Raw genomic sequence first — 19,030 nt, 5'->3', positions numbered from 1 at the left:
ATCGTTGAACAGGACGTGCTTTGACACGGAGTCTGCCATGATGGACTTGTTTGCTTCTTCAGTGCTGCTTACTTGTGATGGACTACAATTATTCTCTGATGTTGTGGATTCGCTCACCCAAGCCCACCCCCATAAAGCCGAGGTCCATGCTTCCCAACATTGTGGCCCAACCGTCCAGTGTATTTAGTAAACCAAATTAATCAAATTCATGTTTTAAGTAATGTGGCAGAAAAGCTGTTAAAAGTGCCCTTAGTGGGACATAGATAGTCTAGCTCAGGGTGTCAAAGTCAATCACAGCAGGGGCCGGATTCGGGATTCAAGTCTGACCTGAGGTCCTAACAGGGTCAACATTTGGACAGGATTAATTACTGAAGTTTATCAGCTGTTTTTAATATGTGGCTTTATCTGAGCTGCAAAATGTCCACAAAGAGGGACAAAATGGACAAATAATGACCCTGGAGGTAATTAACATTTTACACTCAAGGGCAAGAGATGCAACACGAACACAGAAGACCCAAATGACCATGAAGAGACTAAAAATGCAAAAATCAGTATACTTGCAGATTGAGATGTGCATTTTAACACCAAGGATAATCACTGCTGTCTGGTTAGGAAGCTGTGATATAAACCTGTCCTTTTTGAATAATTGTTATAGAGCATTTAATAAACAGGCATCGTCTTCTTTTACAGAAAACTTCCGTGCTCTGTGCACCGGAGAGAAAGGATTTGGCTACAAAGGCTCCTCTTTTCATCGGATCATCCCTAAATTCATGTGCCAGGTACAGTAAAGGTGTGCTGTCTTTTAGGGCCGTCATGATACCAGGATGTTTATTGGTTCAGTTAGTGACGTGTTTGTGAGGGGGCTGGTCCAAAGAGCTGGCTTTTAATGTAACACTAAGCCCCGCTTCTTTAGCTCACAGACAATCAGCCAGTTACAGTAATGGTTTCCAGTTGGGTGGGTGTTAACTACAATCTCTTGCTACAGTAAATCTGATGTCTGATGGTGAATAGCAACAGTACTTAGTTGAAGCACCTTTGGCAGCAATTACAGCGCCCAGTCTTTTTAAATACGACACAACAAGCTTTGCACACCTAGGCTGGGGGATTTTCTGCCATTCTTCTTTGCAGTTCCTCTCAAGCTCAGTCAGGTGGGATGGGGATAGGTGGCGGACAGCCATTTTCAGGTCTCTCCAGAGATGTTGCTTAAGTCAGGGCTTCAGGTGGGCCACTCTAGGTCAGTCAGAGTTGTCTCTGAGCCACTCCTATGTAGTCTTGGCTGTAGTCTCAGGGTCATTGTCATGTTGAAAGGTGAACTTTCGGCCCAGTCTGAGGTCCTGAGCGCTGCAGAAAAGGTTTTCATTGAGGATATCTCTATACCTTGCTTTTTACTTAGCTTTCCCTCAACTCTCCCAGTCCCCTGCTGCTGAGAAACGCCCCCACGGCATGATGCTGCCACCACCATGCTTCACTAGCCTCTCAGGATACCTCATAATAGTGTTGCCTTTACCTCATTCACACCTCTTTACCATTTTTCTAAACTAAAACTGAAGGAAAATGATATTATTATTGCTTTTCTGTGGAGTTCTACAAGTCCAAGCACATTGTGTGGCTGCAACAAATGCGACTGGCTCAAGGTGTTTGAGGGCAGAGCTTAGCAATAGGTCAAAAGTTAAATAACATTATTTTATTTTTATTTATTTTATTTTATTTAACCAGGAAAACCTCTTTGAGACCAATAATCTCATTTACAAGAGTGTCCTGGCAGTTCCTGGAGGAAAAGCAGCAGCATAATTAACAGAGTTACAGACACAAAATACAACAGACACATGCACACATGCATGGCCCCATAGTTGAAATGCATCAACACTAATTGTAATCTGGATAAAATAATCCTCTCCATCTTTAAATCATTTGTTCTCAAGGGCGGGGATTTCACTAACCACAATGGAACTGGAGGAAAGTCCATCTATGGGGAGAAGTTTCCGGATGAGAACTTCCAGCTGAAGCACACAGGCCTGGGCACGCTGTCCATGGCCAACGCCGGGCCGAACACCAACGGCTCACAGTTCTTCATCTGCACGGCGAACACCGACTGGTGAGCTCCACACTGACCCACATGCGGCTGTTTCAGGCGTCTCTCTCATACTAATCAGCTCTTTTTCCTCTGCAGGCTGAACGGGAAACACGTGGTGTTTGGCAGCGTGGTGGAGGGCATTGATGTCGTCAAGGCGATGGATAAACAAGGGACAAAGAGCGGCACCACTAAAGCCAAGGTGGTCATCGCCGACTGTGGGGAGCTAAAATAAAACAACACGGCTCCTTCAGTGCAGCCTGCATCTGTCAGATCGACCCTCCACGTACCCGTCCATGTCAGTAGAGAAACACCAGACGGACCTGACTCCTTCAAATGTTTATGTGTGTTAATATTTATCCTGTAATATTTTGTACCTCTCAGTCTGTTCTTTAATGGACCTGTTTGTTCACAAAATCCAAACAAAATGTTGGTGATGGTGTAAATAAAACAACATGAAAGCTCACCTCATGTCTGTCCTTTCATTCATTATAAAAAACCCAAAACTATCTGCATCATTATTATGCTTATTAATGCAAAATAGATCCACTAAATCTTCACAAAGAACACCTACTGTATGCTTTAATTTTCATGTTGTTGCAGTTCAAACATCTAGCCACAAGGGGTCGACAAAGACGTCACAGTTAAGGGGAATTGTATGTAAAACCTGAGAGAAAATGAATTTATCTGAATGAATCCACTATTTAAACTTGTACAGGTGCTTTAAAGTTGTTAAGTTGTGTATGATACCTCACTTTATATATTTTTTTTATCTTTGCTTTACTGAGATTCACTGAGTCTTTGTGCCAATTTATCACATTTTGCATGCTTTTTCTTACTTATCACATAATACAAGGAATTTCCCCCAAGAATGCAAATTTTCAAGGGTGGTTTTTATGATATAGGGGCCCCAGGCCGAGACCAATATATACTCATGCAGATAAATGCTAAACAAATCCACATGCTCAGATACCAGGAACGCCACACGACCTTGTCCAGTGAACCCATCGCTTTATACATGAGTGCAAGTCTGCAGTTTATTTTGGCCTCGCAGTCTACAGATCAATGGATTACCATTACCATTGCTCCCACCTTTCACAGATTTAATTTTGGCCCAGGAGACGTGCGTTCCCAACATTTCAGCTTCCTCACTCTGCAGGTTAAAGCCCCTCATGCACATCTACAGTCTCCACAAGGATTTAACAAACACAAAACTTTCCCTTGACTGGCAGGCAAACTGCAGGGAAAACTTCCTGCCACGAGGGACAAGTGTGAGCAAGTGAGTGGAAATCTTCTGGGATAAGTTAGCAGGAAATTTGAGGTTGCATGTGTAAAAGGGTCTTATGAAAGAGGCCTTGTGCCTTTAATTAACCCCCATCTATAACCGGTTAGGAACAACTGGTGATGCAGACAAGAATTCCTCGAGAGAGCAGATCATCTCGTTTCATCTGGTTTCTCTTTAGGACGCTACCTCTGAATTGAGACACAGCTCCAGAAGGACCATACCTAGGGTTTTTCAATGGGAGACAGGCATGAAATACAAAGACACTTGTCTGCCCCACCCATCGACAGGACATGTGTGGATTTAATCCTGGCAGACTTGGCATATTGTACTGTTTATTTAAACAGAAGTGGCAGTGTGAGACCGCCATTGTGTTATGCAATCTCACTGCCTTCTTAATACTGCAGATTAAAGTGATGCACCTCTGCTGATTGGCTGAAACCTGATGCACCAGAACGGCTGTTTAACATATCCAGGGCATGGGATGTATTTCACCTCCATCTGGGAAACACTCTAAAGACGAAGTTTGGGAAGGGCAGAAAAAATCTCAGAGGATGATTGGATGAACTTTCTGTCAGATTCATTGAAGGCCAATCACCCACTGAGATTTTGTGATGTAATACCCACGCACCACCACAGAGGAGTAAACTATGTAGCACTGTCAGCTTTGCCAGATGGATCCACCTTGAATCTGGCCAGTTCATCAGCTTTAAAAAGACTAAAATAAAAAAGCAAAAACATAAAAAAAAACAAAAAAGATGCAGAAGTGCAGAAATTGTTTAAAGGGCAACCTAGAGGGGACCCTTACCATGTTTGGTCCCCTGGTAGAGCACCCTAGAGGGAACTTTATCACACCTAACTCACTGGAAAGGAACTTAAGAGGGCACTTTATCACACTTGGCTCACTGGAAGGGCATGCTAGCTGGCACTGTATCATATCTTCTCCACTAGAAGGACTTTTACCATGTTGATCAACTGGCAGAGAACCATGAAGGGCACTTTATCACACTTTGTCCACTAGAAGGGACCTAGTAAGGGACTACTATGTTGGGTACACTGAAAGGTCACTATAGAGGGCACACATTTGGTTGACTGGAAAGACAATCTAGAAGGCACTCTACTACATTGGTTCACTGTAAAGGCACCTCCAAGGGCACTTTATCACCCCTTGCTCACAGAAAAGTGCACCCTAAAGACCACTTTACAATGCTTGGTCTACTGGAAATACACTCTAGAGGGCACTTTCTTCATTTTTGGTTCACAGGTAGGGAACCCAAAGAGGGCACTTTATTGTGTTCAGTCCACTGGTAGGACACTTAATCATGTTGGTCCACTGCCAAGGCACTCCAGAGGGCACTTTATCATATTTGGTCCAATGGAAAGGAACTCTAGAAGGCACTGTATCATATTTGGTCCCATGGGAGCGTACTTTAGATAGCACTTTATCAAATTTGGTCCACTGGTGGGTACTCTAGAGTTCACTTTATCAAATTTGGTCCAGTGGTGGGTACTCTTGAGTTCACTTTATCAAATTTGGTCCAGTGGGAGGGCACTCCAGTGGGCATTTTCATATTTTGCCCAGAGGGAGGGCACTCTAGATGGCACTTAATAAGCTTTGGTCCACTTGGAGGGTACTGTAGATGGCACTTGCTTGGCCCACAGAAAGTTCACTCTAGAGGGCACTTTATCGCATTTGGTGTTCTAGAAGGCCCTTTGTCATGTTTTGTCCACTGAAATGGCTCTGTTGAAGGAACTTTATTGCATTTGGTGTCATAGAAGGCCACTTTATCATGTTTGGTCCACAGGAAGTTCCCTTTAGAGGGCACCTTGTCACATTTGGTGTTCTAGAAAGACACTTAAATCATGTTTGGACCACTGGACGGGCACTTTATCATGCAGTGCACCATACTGCATGACCATCCAAGACGGCTCTTTTTCACATTTGGTGTTCTAGAAGAGCATTTTTTCATGTTTGGTCCATTGGATGGGCACTTTACCATGCAGTGCACCATAGTGCATGATAAAGTGCATCCAAGCGGGCACTTCAGCTGCATTTTTTCAAACATAAGGAACCAGGGGAGCAACCAGTGTGCCTGTTTGATTCATAAATTGCTGAAATCTCCTTAAGAGACCATAAAACAAAGGACTGAAGATATTCTCCCTCAGACTTTCTTCATATGCCACAGAGAGAGTATTAAACCTCACCCAGTATTTTGAGGAAGTTCATTCTAACACGTCTGCACACGAGTGCTTTCTTTCACGATGCTGGTCTGCGCCCATGTTAGCGCTCCGCCTAACATGGACTGATCCTCTTCACATAAAACCTGCCTTTTTTTCTTCCCATTGGTCTGTTCTTGAGTCGTTTAGATGAACTTGACCTGTGAGTGGTTGTCGGCAGTCTCTACTCCACCAATGAGTCTGCACAGCACAGACATAAAAAGATAGAGCATCGGACACACTGTCTGAGACTCATTTAAGGGCGTCTCCGTCTTCTTCTTCTTACCTGTCTCATAACAACTTTACAGACATGGCTAAGCCCAGAGTTTACTTCGATATCACTATTGGTGGCCAGCCGGCTGGCAGGATTGTAATGGAGGTAGGATAAACCTTGAATTATTTAATACAATTTTTTTCAATGTTTGAAATGAGCTACTAGAATATTCTGACACCAGTGTGCATGATTAAGTAAAAAGTCAATGTTTGTGTTTTGCAGCTGCGAGCTGACATGGTCCCAAAGACTGTAGGTAGGTCAACTCTAATAAAAACCAGGAAGCTTCATTACAGTTCCCTGCTTGCAGCTTGAACCAAACAGCTCCTGCCTGGGCTTTTTCCACACACCCAAAATGCTGCAGGTTCATGTTTGGCTGATGCATCATTGAATTCCAGGGATTTTAGTGTGCAAAGTACTGATAAGAGATACCAGCAGCGGTAAATACAAATGAAGAACTACATTTACACCACATTATATCTTTAAAAGCCTACAAAGTGATGCAAATTCTTCAGAAAAACCTTTAAAAATCTCTCACATATGTGCCAAAACAACAAAAATAGGCCAGTAAAAGTACTCAATGTTTTAATTTACTAAAACAGCAACTCTGAATCTTTTACAGCAGGTTCAGAGGTAAATGAAAAAGCCCTTTCACACTGAGATCCTGCTGCAGTGTCACAATGAAGCTCTTGTTCTTTGCATTTTTACACAACTCCTAAATGGCCTAATAGACGTATCCTAGAGTGTGATTCAACCAAAGAACGGTGAAGTAATCCACTGGTTTCTGAGGCTACGTTATGAAGCCAAAAATGGTGGTTTGAAAAAGGGATGCCGACTAACTTCCTGCTAATCTAGAGGAAGGGAAAGAGGAGGAGCTGAAGTAGGAAGAATGAACATGGAGGCTTCAGAAAGTGCAGCTTTTTAAACTCCAGCTTTGGCTTTAAAGTCTGCAGGTTGCTGCTTGGGATTTACAAAGTGTTACTGCATAAAACAAGATAAAAAGAAAAGAAAAAGCACCAGCTTCCCAAATATGTACAAACGCTAATTCCAAAAAAGTTGGGACAATGCGTAAATGTGAATAGTCATGGAATATAGTGATCTGCTATTTTTATTGTATTTAACTGAATACAGAGACAAGATATTTAATTGTCAAACTGATTTTTTTTTATGTACTAAAAAATTCTGAATTTGCATGCCTGCAACATGTTCCAAAAAAGTTAAGACGTGGGCAAGAAAAGACTGGGAAAGTGGTGGAATGCCTCCAGACACCTGGAACATTCCACAGGTAAGTAGGTTAATTGGTCACAGGTGATAGTACCATGATGGGTCTAAAAGGGGCACTCCTGAAAGGATCAGTCATTCACGATCAATGATGGTGTGAGGTTCTCCACTCTGTGAGAGACTGCATGGAAAAATCAATCAACATAAATGTTCCTAAACTGCAAGACATTTAGAGATTTACAGTCCATACTATCATCAAAAGGTTCGGAGAATCTTGAGAAAAGGTTAAAAACTGAAACTGAATGCATGTGACCTTTGACCTCCTCAGGTGGTGCTGCACACTGTATATAATAAAATCAGTTCAAAGCAATTAACCCATGGTAGCATGAGTCTGAATATGAGGATGCAACAAGCGTTTTACTATAAAGGAAGAGGCTGGGATGGAGGTGGTTGAGCTTTGCCTGCAGCAGCAGCGTGCTGCATCAGCATTAGTGCAAGCAGGGATTAGTGAGAAGAGCGTAATATTCAAAGACGCTGATGTGTTGAGAGAAAGAGCTGTGATTGGCTGTGGGAGCTGGGAGGCGATAATTGGGATCAGCTGACTGTGTGACTACTGTGTCCTGCATGAACTAACACTAGGCTTCATTTAAGACTCTACTAGATAAAGACTAACACATATATCAACAGTACCCAGAAGCCCCGCCCACTTCTCTTGGCCCCAAGCTCACCTGAGATGGACTGACCTAAGAAGAGAAAGTGTGCTGTGGTCTTTGAATAAATTCAAGGCTGCCAGCATCTATGATGGTGTATTAGTGCCCATGATATGGGTCACATGCACATCTGTGAAGGCAGCATTAATAGTGAGAGGTACATGCAGGTTTTGGAGATATATATATATTTCCTTTCAGACAATGTCTTTTCAGGGATGTCCCTGCTGATTTCAGTGAGACAATGCCAAAAAATATTCTGTGTGAGTTACAACAGCATGGCTTCACAGTGAAAGAAGGCAGGGCCTAGACTGGCCTGCATGCAGTCCAGGCATCAAATGTGCTTGTATTTCAAAAAACAAAGTTCATCAGTTTGACCATTACAGATCTTGTCTCTGTGCTGTATTCAGTTGAATCTGTGTTGAAAAGGATTTGCAAATCACTGTTGTCTGTTTTTCATTACCCTTTAAGCAGTGTCCAAAGCAGTGTGAACTTTTTTTTAGATTTGGGGTTCTCTGTGACGTTTAGGTTTACGATAATGTGTAACAGAGGTGTAACAGCCTTGATCAGGATGTATAAAAGGGGTTTTTCCGATCCTGGCTGAAGCAATGACTACTACCTGATGCAGAGATATGAATCTATAGTTTTTTAGTGTTTTGGTCAGTGAAGTGTACTTCCTGAAGTTTTGGGTCTGTCTTTCTTTTACAGAAAATTTCCGTGCTCTCTGCACTGGGGAGAAAGGCTTTGGCTACAAAGGCTCCTCTTTCCACAGAATCATCCCAGATTTCATGTGCCAGGTATGGTGAGAGAAAGGAATTTGTTTGTTTTGTTTTGACAAGTTCAGCCTTCACCACAGCTTCACATTTCATTACCACTGCAACAGATGCTTGAAAATCCAGATTTTGTCTTCCAGGGTGGAGACTTTACCAGGGGCAATGGAACCGGGGGCAAATCCATCTATGGGGAGAAGTTTGCTGATGAGAACTTCACTCTGAAGCACACAGGTCCAGGCATACTGTCCATGGCTAACGCAGGACAGAACACCAACGGGTCCCAGTTCTTCATCTGCACAGTTCAAACACCCTGGTATGTCTGAATATAAACCAGTCTACTGATTCCTCAGGTTTTATTTCTGCATGATTAAGGTTTTTACTTTCCTCCTCAGGTTGGACGGGAAACACGTGGTGTTTGGAAAAGTTGTGGAGGGCATGGATGTTGTCAAAAAAATGGAGGCTGTAGGTGCAGAAAGTGGCAAGACCAGCTGCAAAGTAGTCATAGCTGACTGTGGTCAGCTGTAACAGAGCTGCCTCTCTCCTTAATCATAAAAATCAGTGGTGTCATTGGAAAACACTTAGCACTCTGCAAAAATACATCTACTGTGTTAAATCTGTAATATATTTTTTTTTATCTGTTCTAAGACCTCATTTGTTAAAAAATCAGAACAAAATTATTGATCCTGTTGATCCTTGAAACATAAAATTAAACCAAGTTTGATAAACTTTGTGCAGAAATTCAGGGTTTCTTTTGATTCATTTGTCAAGTTAGCAAAGACGTTTACTTTAAAAAACATTTGATATAATTAGTAGTATTTTTGCACTGGATTGTCTCCGTAAATTAAAAATGACTACTCCTATGTGACTGTTGTTTTAGTTGATTTCTTACACTACCTCAAATATTTTCATTCTTTTATCGTTGAACAGGACGTGCTTTGTCACGGTGTCTGCCATGATGGACTTGTTTGCTTCTTCAGTGCTGTTTACTTGTGATGGACTACAATTATTCTCTGATGTTGTGGATTCGCTCACCCAAGCCCACCCCCATAAAGCCGAGGTCCATGCTTCCCAACATTGTGGCCCAACCGTCCAGTGTATTTAGTAAACCAAATTAATCAAATTCATGTTTTAAGTAATGTGGCAGAAAAGCTGTTAAAAGTGCCCTTAGTGGGACATAGATAGTCTAGCTCAGGGTGTCAAAGTCAATCACAGCAGGGGCCGGATTCGGGATTCAAGTCTGACCTGAGGTCCTAACAGGGTCAACATTTGGACAGGATTAATTACTGAAGTTTATCAGCTGTTTTTAATATGTGGCTTTATCTGAGCTGCAAAATGTCCACAAAGAGGGACAAAAATGGACAAATAATGACCCTGGAGAGGTAATTAACATTTTACACTCAAGGGCAAGAGATGCAACACGAACACAGAAGACCCAAATGACCATGAAGAGACTAAAAATGCAAAAATCAGTATACTTGCAGATTGAGATGTGCATTTAAACATTAAGGATAATCACTGCTGTCTGGTTAGGAAGCTGTGATATAAACCTGTCCTTTTTGAATAATTGTTATAGAGCATTTAATAAACAGGCATCGTCTTCTTTTACAGAAAACTTCCGTGCTCTGTGCACCGGAGAGAAAGGATTTGGCTACAAAGGCTCCTCTTTTCATCGGATCATCCCTAAATTCATGTGCCAGGTACAGTAAAGGTGTGCTGTCTTTTAGGGCCGTCATGATACCAGGATGTTTATTGGTTCAGTTAGTGACGTGTTTGTGAGGGCGCTGGTCCAAAGAGCTGGCTTTTAATGTAACACTAAGCCCCGCTTCTTTAGCTCACAGACAATCAGCCAGTTACAGTAATGGTTTCCAGTTGGGTGGGTGTTAACTACAATCTCTTGCTACAGTAAATCTGATGTCTGATGGTGAATAGCAACAGTACTTAGTTGAAGCACCTTTGGCAGCAATTGCAGCGCCCAGTCTTTTTAAATACGACACAACAAGCTTTGCACACCTAGGCTGGGGGATTTTCTGCCATTCTTCTTTGCAGTTCCTCTCAAGCTCAGTCAGGTGGGATGGGGATAGGTGGCGGACAGCCATTTTCAGGTCTCTCCAGAGATGTTGTTTAAGTCAGGGCTTCAGGTGGGCCACTCTAGGTCAGTCAGAGTTGTCTCTGAGCCACTCCTATGTAGTCTTGGCTGTAGTCTCAGGGTCATTGTCATGTTGAAAGGTGAACTTTCGGCCCAGTCTGAGGTCCTGAGCGCTGCAGAAAAGGTTTTCATTGAGGATATCTCTATACCTTGCTTTTTACTTAGCTTTACCTCAACTCTCCCAGTCCCTGCTGCTGAGAAACGCCCCCACGGCATGATGCTGCCACCACCATGCTTCACTAGCCTCTCAGGATACCTCATAATAGTGTTGCCTTTACCTCATTCACACCTCTTTACCATTTTTCTAAACTAAAACTGAAGGAAAATGATATTATTATTGCTTTTCTGTGGAGTTCTACAAGTCCAAGCACATTGTGTGGCTGCAACAAATGCGACTGGCTCAAGGTGTTTGAGGGCAGAGCTTAGCAATAGGTCAAAAGTTAAATAACATTATTTTATTTTTATTTATTTTATTTTATTTAACCAGGAAAACCTCTTTGAGACCAATAATCTCATTTACAAGAGTGTCCTGGCAGTTCCTGGAGGAAAAGCAGCAGCATAATTAACAGAGTTACAGACACAAAATACAACAGACACATGCACACATGCATGGCCCCATAGTTGAAATGCATCAACACTAATTGTAATCTGGATAAAATAATCCTCTCCATCTTTAAATCATTTGTTCTCAAGGGCGGGGATTTCACTAACCACAATGGAACTGGAGGAAAGTCCATCTATGGGGAGAAGTTTCCGGATGAGAACTTCCAGCTGAAGCACACAGGCCTGGGCACGCTGTCCATGGCCAACGCCGGGCCGAACACCAACGGCTCGCAGTTCTTCATCTGCACGGCGAACACAGACTGGTGAGCTCCACACTGACCCACATGCGGCTGTTTCAGGCGTCTCTCTCATACTAATCAGCTCCTTTTTTCCTCTGCAGGCTGAACGGGAAACACGTGGTGTTTGGCAGCGTGGTGGAGGGCATTGATGTCGTCAAGGCGATGGATAAACAAGGGACAAAGAGCGGCACCACTAAAGCCAAGGTGGTCATCGCCGACTGTGGGGAGCTAAAATAAAACAACACGGCTCCTTCAGTGCAGCCTGCATCTGTCAGATCGACCCTCCACGTCCCCGTCCATGTCAGTAGAGAAACACCAGACGGACCTGACTCCTTCAAATGTTTATGTGTGTTAATATTTATCCTGTAATATTTTGTACCTCTCAGTCTGTTCTTTAATGGACCTGTTTGTTCACAAAATCCAAACAAAATGTTGGTGATGGTGTAAATAAAACAACATGAAAGCTCACCTCATGTCTGTCCTTTCATTCATTATAAAAAACAAAACTATCTGCATCATTATTATGCTTATTAATGCAAAATGGATCCACTAAATCTTCACAAAGAACTCCTACTGTATGCTTTAATTTTCATGTTGTTGCAGTTCAAACACCTAGCCACAAGGAGTCGACAAAGACGTCACAGTAAAGGGCATTTTGTGCAAAACCTGAAAGAATAAAGTGAATTTATCTGAATGAATTCACTATTTAAACTTGTACAAGTGCTTCAAAATTGTTGAATTGTGTATAATACCTCACTTTTTGATTTTTTTTTATCTTTGCTGTATTGAGATTCACTGATTTCTTGTGCCAATTCATCACATTTTGCATGCTTTTTCTTAATTATCACATAACATAAAGAATTTCACCCCAGTGTGCAAATTTTCGAGGTTGATTTTCATGATCATGCAGGTTAAAGCCCCTCATGCACATCTACAGTCTCCACAAGGATTTAACAAACACAAAACTTTCCCTTGACTGGCAGGCAAACTGCAGGGAAAACTTCCTGCCACGAGGGACAAGTGTGAGCAAGTGAGTGGAAATCTTCTGGGATAAGTTAGCAGGAAATTTGAGGTTGCATGTGTAAAAGGGTCTTATGAAAGAGGCCTTGTGCCTTCAATTAACCCCCATCTATAACCAGTTAGGAACAACTGGTGATGCAGACAAGAATTCCTCGAGAGAGCAGATCATCTCGTTTCATCTGGGTTCTCCTTAGGATGCTACCTCTGAATTGAGACACAGCTCCAGAAGGACCATACCTAGGGTTTTTCAATGGGAGACAGGCATGAAATACAAAGACACTTGTCTGCCCCACCCATCAACAGGACATGTGTAGATTTAATCCTGGCAGACTTGGCATATCGTACTGTTTATTTAAACAGAAGTGGCGGTGTGTGAGCCCGCCATTGTGTTATGCAATCTCACTGCCTTCTTAATACTGCAGATTAAAGTGATGCACCTCTGCTGATTGGCTGAAACCTGATGCACCAGAACGGCTGTTTAACATATCCAGGGCATGGGATGTATTTCACCTCCATCTGGGAAACACCCTTAAGATGAAGTTTGGGAAGGGCAGAAAAAATCTCAGAGGATGATTGGATGAACTTTCTGTCAGATTCACTGAAGGCCAATCACCCACTGAGATTTTGTGATGTAATACCCACGCACCACCTCAGAGGAGTAAACTATGTAGCACTGTCAGCTTTGCCAGATGGATCCACCTTGAATCTGGCCAGTCCATCAGCTTTAAAAAGACTAAAATAAAAAAGCAAAAACATTAAAAAACAAAAACAAAAAAGATGCAGAAGTGCAGAAATTGTTTAAAGGGCAACCTAGAGGGGACCCTTACCATGTTTGGTCCCCTGGTAGAGCACCCTAGAGGGAACTTTATCACACCTAACTCACTGGAAAGGAACTTAAGAGGGCACTTCATCACACTTGGCTAACTGGAAGGGCATGCTAGCTGGCACTGTATCATATCTTCTCTACTAGAAGGACTTTTACCATGTTGATCAACTGGCAGAGAACCATGAAGGGCACTTTATCACACTTTGTCCACTAGAAGGGACCTAGTAAGGGACTACTATGCTGGGTACACTGAAAGGTCACTATAGAGGGCACACATTTGGTTGACTGGAAAGACAATCTAGAAGGCACTCTACTACATTGGTTCACTGTAAAGGCACCTCCAAGGGCACTTTATCACCCCTTGTTCACAGGAAAGTGCACCCTAAAGACCACTTTACAATGCTTGGTCTACTGGAAATGCACTCTAGAGGGCACTTTTTCATCTTTGGTTCACAGGCAGGGAACCCAAAGAGGGCACTTTATTGTGTTCAGTCCACTGGTGGGGCCATAAAGAGGGCACTCTATCATGCTCAGTCAACTGAAAGGGCACCTAATCATGTTGATCCATTGCCAATGCACTCCAGAGGGCACTTGATCATATTTGGTCCAATGGAAGGGAAATCTAGAGAGCACTGTATCATATTTGGTCCACTGGGAGCATACTTTAGATGGCACTTTATCAAATTTGGTCCAGTGGATGGGTACTCTAGATGTCATTTTATCATATTTGGTCAACTGAGAGGGCACTTTATCATTTTTGGTTCACTGGGGGGGGGGCCCTCTAGATGACACTTAAGCACTGAAATGGCTCAGATGAGGAAACTATATTACATTTGGTGTTATAGAAGGCCATTTTATCAAGAAGGGCACTTTATCATGTTTTGTCCACTGAAATGGCTCCATTGAGAAAACTATACTACATTTGGTGTTATAGAAGGGCACTTTATTGTGTTTGGTCCACAGGAAGTTCTCTCTAGGAGGCACTTTATCACATTTGGTGTTCTAGAAGGCCCTTTATCATGTTTTGTCCACTGAAATGGCTCTGTTGAAGGAACTTTATCGCATTTGGTGTCATAGAAGGCCACTTTATCGTGTTTGGTCCAAAGGAAGTTCACTTTAGAGGGCACCTTGTCACATTCGGTGTTCTGGAAAGACACTTCACCATGTTTGGGCCACTGGACAGGCACTTCATCATGCAGTGCACCATACTGCATGACCATCCAAGACAGCTCTTTTTCACATTTGGTGTTCTAGAAGAGCATTTTTTTATGTTTGGTCCATTGGATGGGCACTTTACCATGCAGTGCACCATAGTGCATGATAAAGAGCATCCAAGCGGACACTTTAGCTGCATTTTTTCAAACATAAGGAACCAGGGGAGCAACCAGTGTGCCTGTTTGGTTCATAAATAGCTGAAATCTCCTTGAAAGACCATAAAACAAAGGACTGAAGATATTCTCCCTCAGACTTCCTGTTCCTAGCGTTGAGACTCCCTTCATATGCCACAGAGAGAGTATTAAACCTCACCCAGTATTTTTGAGGAAGTTCATTCTAACACGTCTGCACACGAGTGCTTTCTTTCACAATGCTGATCTGCGCCACAGAAACCTGTCAGACGAGTCAGCGCTCCGCCTAACATGGACTGATCCTCTTCACATAAAACCCGCCCTTTTTTCTTCCCATTGGTCTGTTCTTGAGTTGTTTAGATGAACTTGACCTGTGAGTGGTTGTCGGCAGTCTCTACTCCACCAATGAGTCTGCACAGCACAGACATAAAAAGACAGAGTATCTGACACACTGTCTGAGACTCATTCAAGTGCGTCTTCGTCTTCTTCTTACCTGTCTCATAACAACTTTACAGACATGACTAACCCCCGAGTTTACTTCGATATCACTATTGGTGGCAAGGCAGCCGGCAGGGTTGTAATGGAGGTAGGATAAACCTTGAATTATTTACTATTACTTTTTTCAATGTTTGAAATGAGCAACTAGAATATTCTGACACCAGTGTGTATGATAAGTAAAAAGTCAATGTTTGTGTTTTGCAGCTGCGAGCTGACGTGGTCCCAAAGACTGTAGGTAGGTCAACTCTAATAAAAACCAGGAAGCTTCATTACAGTTCCCTGCTTGCAGCTTGAACCACACAGCTCCTGCCTGGGCTTTTTCCACACACCCAAAATGCTGCAGGTTCATGTTTGGTAGGAAGTCTTACCTAACCCTGGGGTGAGGCTGTGGGTGAGGCCGGATTTAAGAGCCTGTAGAACCAGTTACAGAGCCAAAGGCAGGCGCCTCAGCTACTTAGAGGAAGAAGAAGAACTTAGAATTGTGTCGCTGAACTTTGCTGTATTGATCATTTCTATGTTGGAGTCAATAGAAATAAATAGTTTGCTGTCTTTCAATATTTTTGCATCTCCCAGCAAGGCAAAATGGCCGATGCATCATTGAATTCCAGGGATTTTAGTGTGCAAAGTACTGATAAGAGATAACATCAGAGATAAATGCAATTGGAGAACTACATTTACACCACATTACATCTTTAAAAGCCTACAAAGTGATGCAAATTCTTCAGAAAAACTTTTAAAAATCTCAAACATACATGGAAAAACAACAACAATAGCTCAGTCAAAGTACTCAGTGTTTTAATGCACTAAAACAGAGACTCCAAATAGAGATAGTTTTGCATTTTTTGCATGTAGTCTTTTACAGCAGGTTCAGAGGTAAATGAAAAAGCCCTTTCACACTGAGATCCTGCTGCAGTGTCACAATGAAGCTCTTGTTCTTTGCATTTTTACACAACTCCAAAATGGCCTAATAGATGTATCCTAGAGTGTGATTCAACCATAGAATGGTGAAGTAATCCACTGGTTTCTGAGGCTACGTTATGAAGCCAAAAATGGCGGTTTGAAAAAGGGATGCCGACTAACTTCCTGCTAATCTAGAGGAAGGGAAAGAGGAGGAGCTGAAGTAGGAAGAATGAACATGGAGGCTTCAGAAAGTGCAGCTTTTTAAACTCCAGCTTTGGCTTCATTTATAAAGTCTGCAGGTTGCTGCTTGGGATTTACAAAGTATTACTGCATAAAACAAGATAAAAAGAAAAGAAAAAGCACCAGCTTCCCAAATATGTACAAACACTAATTCCAAAAAAGTTGGTACAATGTGTAAATGTATAGTAGTGTATATAGTGTATAATAGTTGTGGAATACAGTGATCTGCTATTTTTTCCAACCTGTATTTAACTGAATGCAGAGACAAGATGTTTAATTGTCAAGCTGATTTTTTTTAATGTACTAAAAAATTCTGTAAACTGTATATAATAAAATTAGTTCAAAGCAATTAACCCATTGTAGCATGAGTCTGAATATAAGGAGGCAACAAGCGTTTTACTATAAAGGAAGAGGCTGGGATGGAGGTGGTTGAGCTTTGCCTGCAGCAGCAGCATGCTGCATCAGCATTAGTGCAAGCAGGGATTAGTGAGAAGAGCGTAATATTCAAAGACACTGATGTGTTGAGAGAAAGAGCTGTGATTGGCTGTGGGAGCTGGGAGGCGATAATTGGGATCAGCTAACTGTGTGACTACTGTGTCCTGCATGAACTAACACTAGGCTTCATTTAAGACTCTACTAGATAAAGACTAACACATATTTCAACAGTACCCAGAAGCCCCGCCCACTTCTCTTGGCCCCAAGCTCACCTGAGATGGACTGACCTAAGTAGAGAAAGTGTGCTGTGGTCTTTGAATAAATTCAAGGCTGCCAGCATCTATGATGGTGTATTAGTGCCCATGGCATGGGTCACATGCACATCTGTGAAGGCAGCATTAATAGTGAGAGGTACATGCAGGTTTTGGAGATATATATATATATTTCCTTTCAGACAATGTCTTTTCAGGGATGTCCCTGCTGATTTCAGCAAGACAATGCCAAAAAACATTCTGAGTTACTACAGCATGGCTTCACAGTGAAAGAAGGCAGGGCCTAGACTGGCCTGCATGTAGTCCAGGCATCAAATGTGCTTGTATTAAAAAAAACAAAAAAACAAAACAAGTTCATCAGTTTGACCATTACAGATCTTGTCTCTGTGCTGTATTCAGTTGAATCTGTGTTGAAAAGGATTTCCAAATAACTGTTTTCCATTTTTCTTTACCCTTTAAGCAGTGTCCAAAGCAGTGTGAACTTTTTTTTAGATTTGGGGTTCTCTGTGATGTTTATGGTTACGGTAATGTGTAACGGAGGTGTAACAGCCTTGATCAGGATGTATAAAAGGGGTTTTTCTGATCCTGGCTGAAGCAATGACTACTACCTGATGCAGAGATATGAATCTATAGTTTTTTAGTGTTTTGGTCAGTGAAGTGTACTTCCTGAAGTTTTGGGTCTGTCTTTCTTTTACAGAAAATTTCCGTGCTCTCTGCACTGGGGAGAAAGGCTTTGGCTACAAAGGCTCCTCTTTCCACAGAATCATCCCAGATTTCATGTGCCAGGTATGGTGAGAGAAAGGAATTTGTTTGTTTTGTTTTGACAAGTTCAGCCTTCACCACAGCTTCACATTTCATTACCACTGCAACAGATGCTTGAAAATCCAGATTTTGTCTTCCAGGGTGGAGACTTTACCAGGGGCAATGGAACCGGGGGCAAATCCATCTATGGGGAGAAGTTTGCTGATGAGAACTTCACTCTGACGCACACAGGTCCAGGCATACTGTCCATGGCTAACGCAGGGCCGAACACCAACGGGTCCCAGTTCTTCCTCTGCACGGTTAAAACATCCTGGTATGTCTGAATATAAACCAGTCTACTGATTCCTCAGGTTTCATTTCTGCATGATTAAGGTTTTTACTTTCCTCCTCAGGTTGGACGGGAAACACGTGGTGTTTGGAAAAGTTGTGGAGGGCTACGAAGAAGTTGTCAAAAAAATGGAGGCTGTAGGCTCACAGAGTGGCAAGACCAGTAAACCTGTAGTCATAGCTGACTGTGGTCAGCTGTAACAGAGCTGCCTCTCTTCTTAATCATAAAATCAGTGGTGTCATTGGAAAACACTTAGCACTCTGCAAAAATACATCTACTGTGTTAAATCTGTGATATTCTGTAATCTGTTCTTAAAGACCTCGTAAAGACCTCATTTGTTAAAAAATCAGATTAAAATTATTGATCCTGTTGATGATCCTTGAAACATAAAATTTAACCAAGTTTGATAAAACTTTTTGCAGAAATTCAGGGTTTCTTTTGATTCATTTGTCAAGTTAGCAAAGACGTTTACTTTAAAAAACATTTGCTATTAGTTAATTAGTAGCATTTTTGCACTGGATTGTCTCTGTAAATTAAAAATGACTACTCCTATGTGACTGTTGTTTTAGTTGATTTTTCTTACTACCTCAAATATTTTCATTCTTTTATCGTTGAACAGGACGTGCTTTGACACGGTGTCTGCCATGATGGACTTGTTTGCTTCTTCAGTGCTGCTTACTTGTGATGGACTACAATTATTCTCTGATGTTGTGGATTCACTCACCCAAGCCCACCCCCATAAAGCCGAGGTCCATGCTTCCCAACATTGTGGCCCAACCGTCCAGTGTATTTAGTAAACCAAATTAATCAAATTCATGTTTTAAGTAATGTGGCAGAAAAGCTGTTAAAAGTGTCCTTAGTATGATGCAGATG

The 19,030-nt window shown here is 42.1% G+C and overlaps 4 protein-coding genes across 6 annotated transcripts; all 4 read left to right on the top strand.

The window, feature by feature from the left end:
- The first annotated feature begins 52 nt into the window (after positions 1-52).
- On the top strand, positions 53-2,537 carry LOC121525479 (peptidyl-prolyl cis-trans isomerase-like). Its single transcript, XM_041811510.1, has 4 exons — positions 53-186; positions 691-779; positions 1,923-2,095; positions 2,171-2,537. The coding sequence occupies exons 1-4, from the start codon at positions 78-80 to the stop codon at positions 2,304-2,306; spliced, it is 507 nt and encodes a 168-aa protein (XP_041667444.1). The 5' UTR covers positions 53-77; the 3' UTR covers positions 2,307-2,537.
- Positions 2,538-5,766: 3,229 nt separating this feature from the next.
- On the top strand, positions 5,767-9,155 carry LOC121524926 (peptidyl-prolyl cis-trans isomerase-like). Its single transcript, XM_041810516.1, has 5 exons — positions 5,767-5,949; positions 6,067-6,097; positions 8,478-8,566; positions 8,683-8,855; positions 8,935-9,155. Exons 1-5 carry the CDS (start codon positions 5,881-5,883, stop codon positions 9,065-9,067), a joined length of 495 nt encoding a protein of 164 aa, XP_041666450.1. The 5' UTR covers positions 5,767-5,880; the 3' UTR covers positions 9,068-9,155.
- Positions 9,156-9,218: 63 nt separating this feature from the next.
- LOC121524924 (peptidyl-prolyl cis-trans isomerase A-like) lies at positions 9,219-11,998 on the top strand. 3 transcript variants are annotated; one of them, XM_041810512.1, is made up of 4 exons: positions 9,219-9,643; positions 10,151-10,239; positions 11,382-11,554; positions 11,632-11,998. In XM_041810512.1, the coding sequence occupies exons 1-4, from the start codon at positions 9,535-9,537 to the stop codon at positions 11,765-11,767; spliced, it is 507 nt and encodes a 168-aa protein (XP_041666446.1). In that variant the 5' UTR covers positions 9,219-9,534; the 3' UTR covers positions 11,768-11,998. The 3 variants fall into 3 exon arrangements, with proteins under 3 accessions (XP_041666446.1, XP_041666447.1, XP_041666448.1); XM_041810513.1 differs by having other exon boundaries at positions 9,529-9,599; XM_041810514.1 differs by having other exon boundaries at positions 9,618-9,636.
- Positions 11,999-15,147: 3,149 nt separating this feature from the next.
- LOC121524925 (peptidyl-prolyl cis-trans isomerase-like) lies at positions 15,148-18,709 on the top strand. The gene is made up of 5 exons (XM_041810515.1): positions 15,148-15,308; positions 15,425-15,455; positions 17,765-17,853; positions 17,970-18,142; positions 18,222-18,709. The coding sequence occupies exons 1-5, from the start codon at positions 15,240-15,242 to the stop codon at positions 18,355-18,357; spliced, it is 498 nt and encodes a 165-aa protein (XP_041666449.1). The 5' UTR covers positions 15,148-15,239; the 3' UTR covers positions 18,358-18,709.
- Positions 18,710-19,030: the final 321 nt, after the last annotated feature.

Source organism: Cheilinus undulatus, linkage group 17 (genome assembly GCF_018320785.1).
Source record: "Cheilinus undulatus linkage group 17, ASM1832078v1, whole genome shotgun sequence".
Taxonomy (NCBI): Eukaryota; Metazoa; Chordata; class Actinopteri; order Labriformes; family Labridae; genus Cheilinus; species Cheilinus undulatus.
This window is presented reverse-complemented; position numbering and strand designations above follow the sequence as displayed.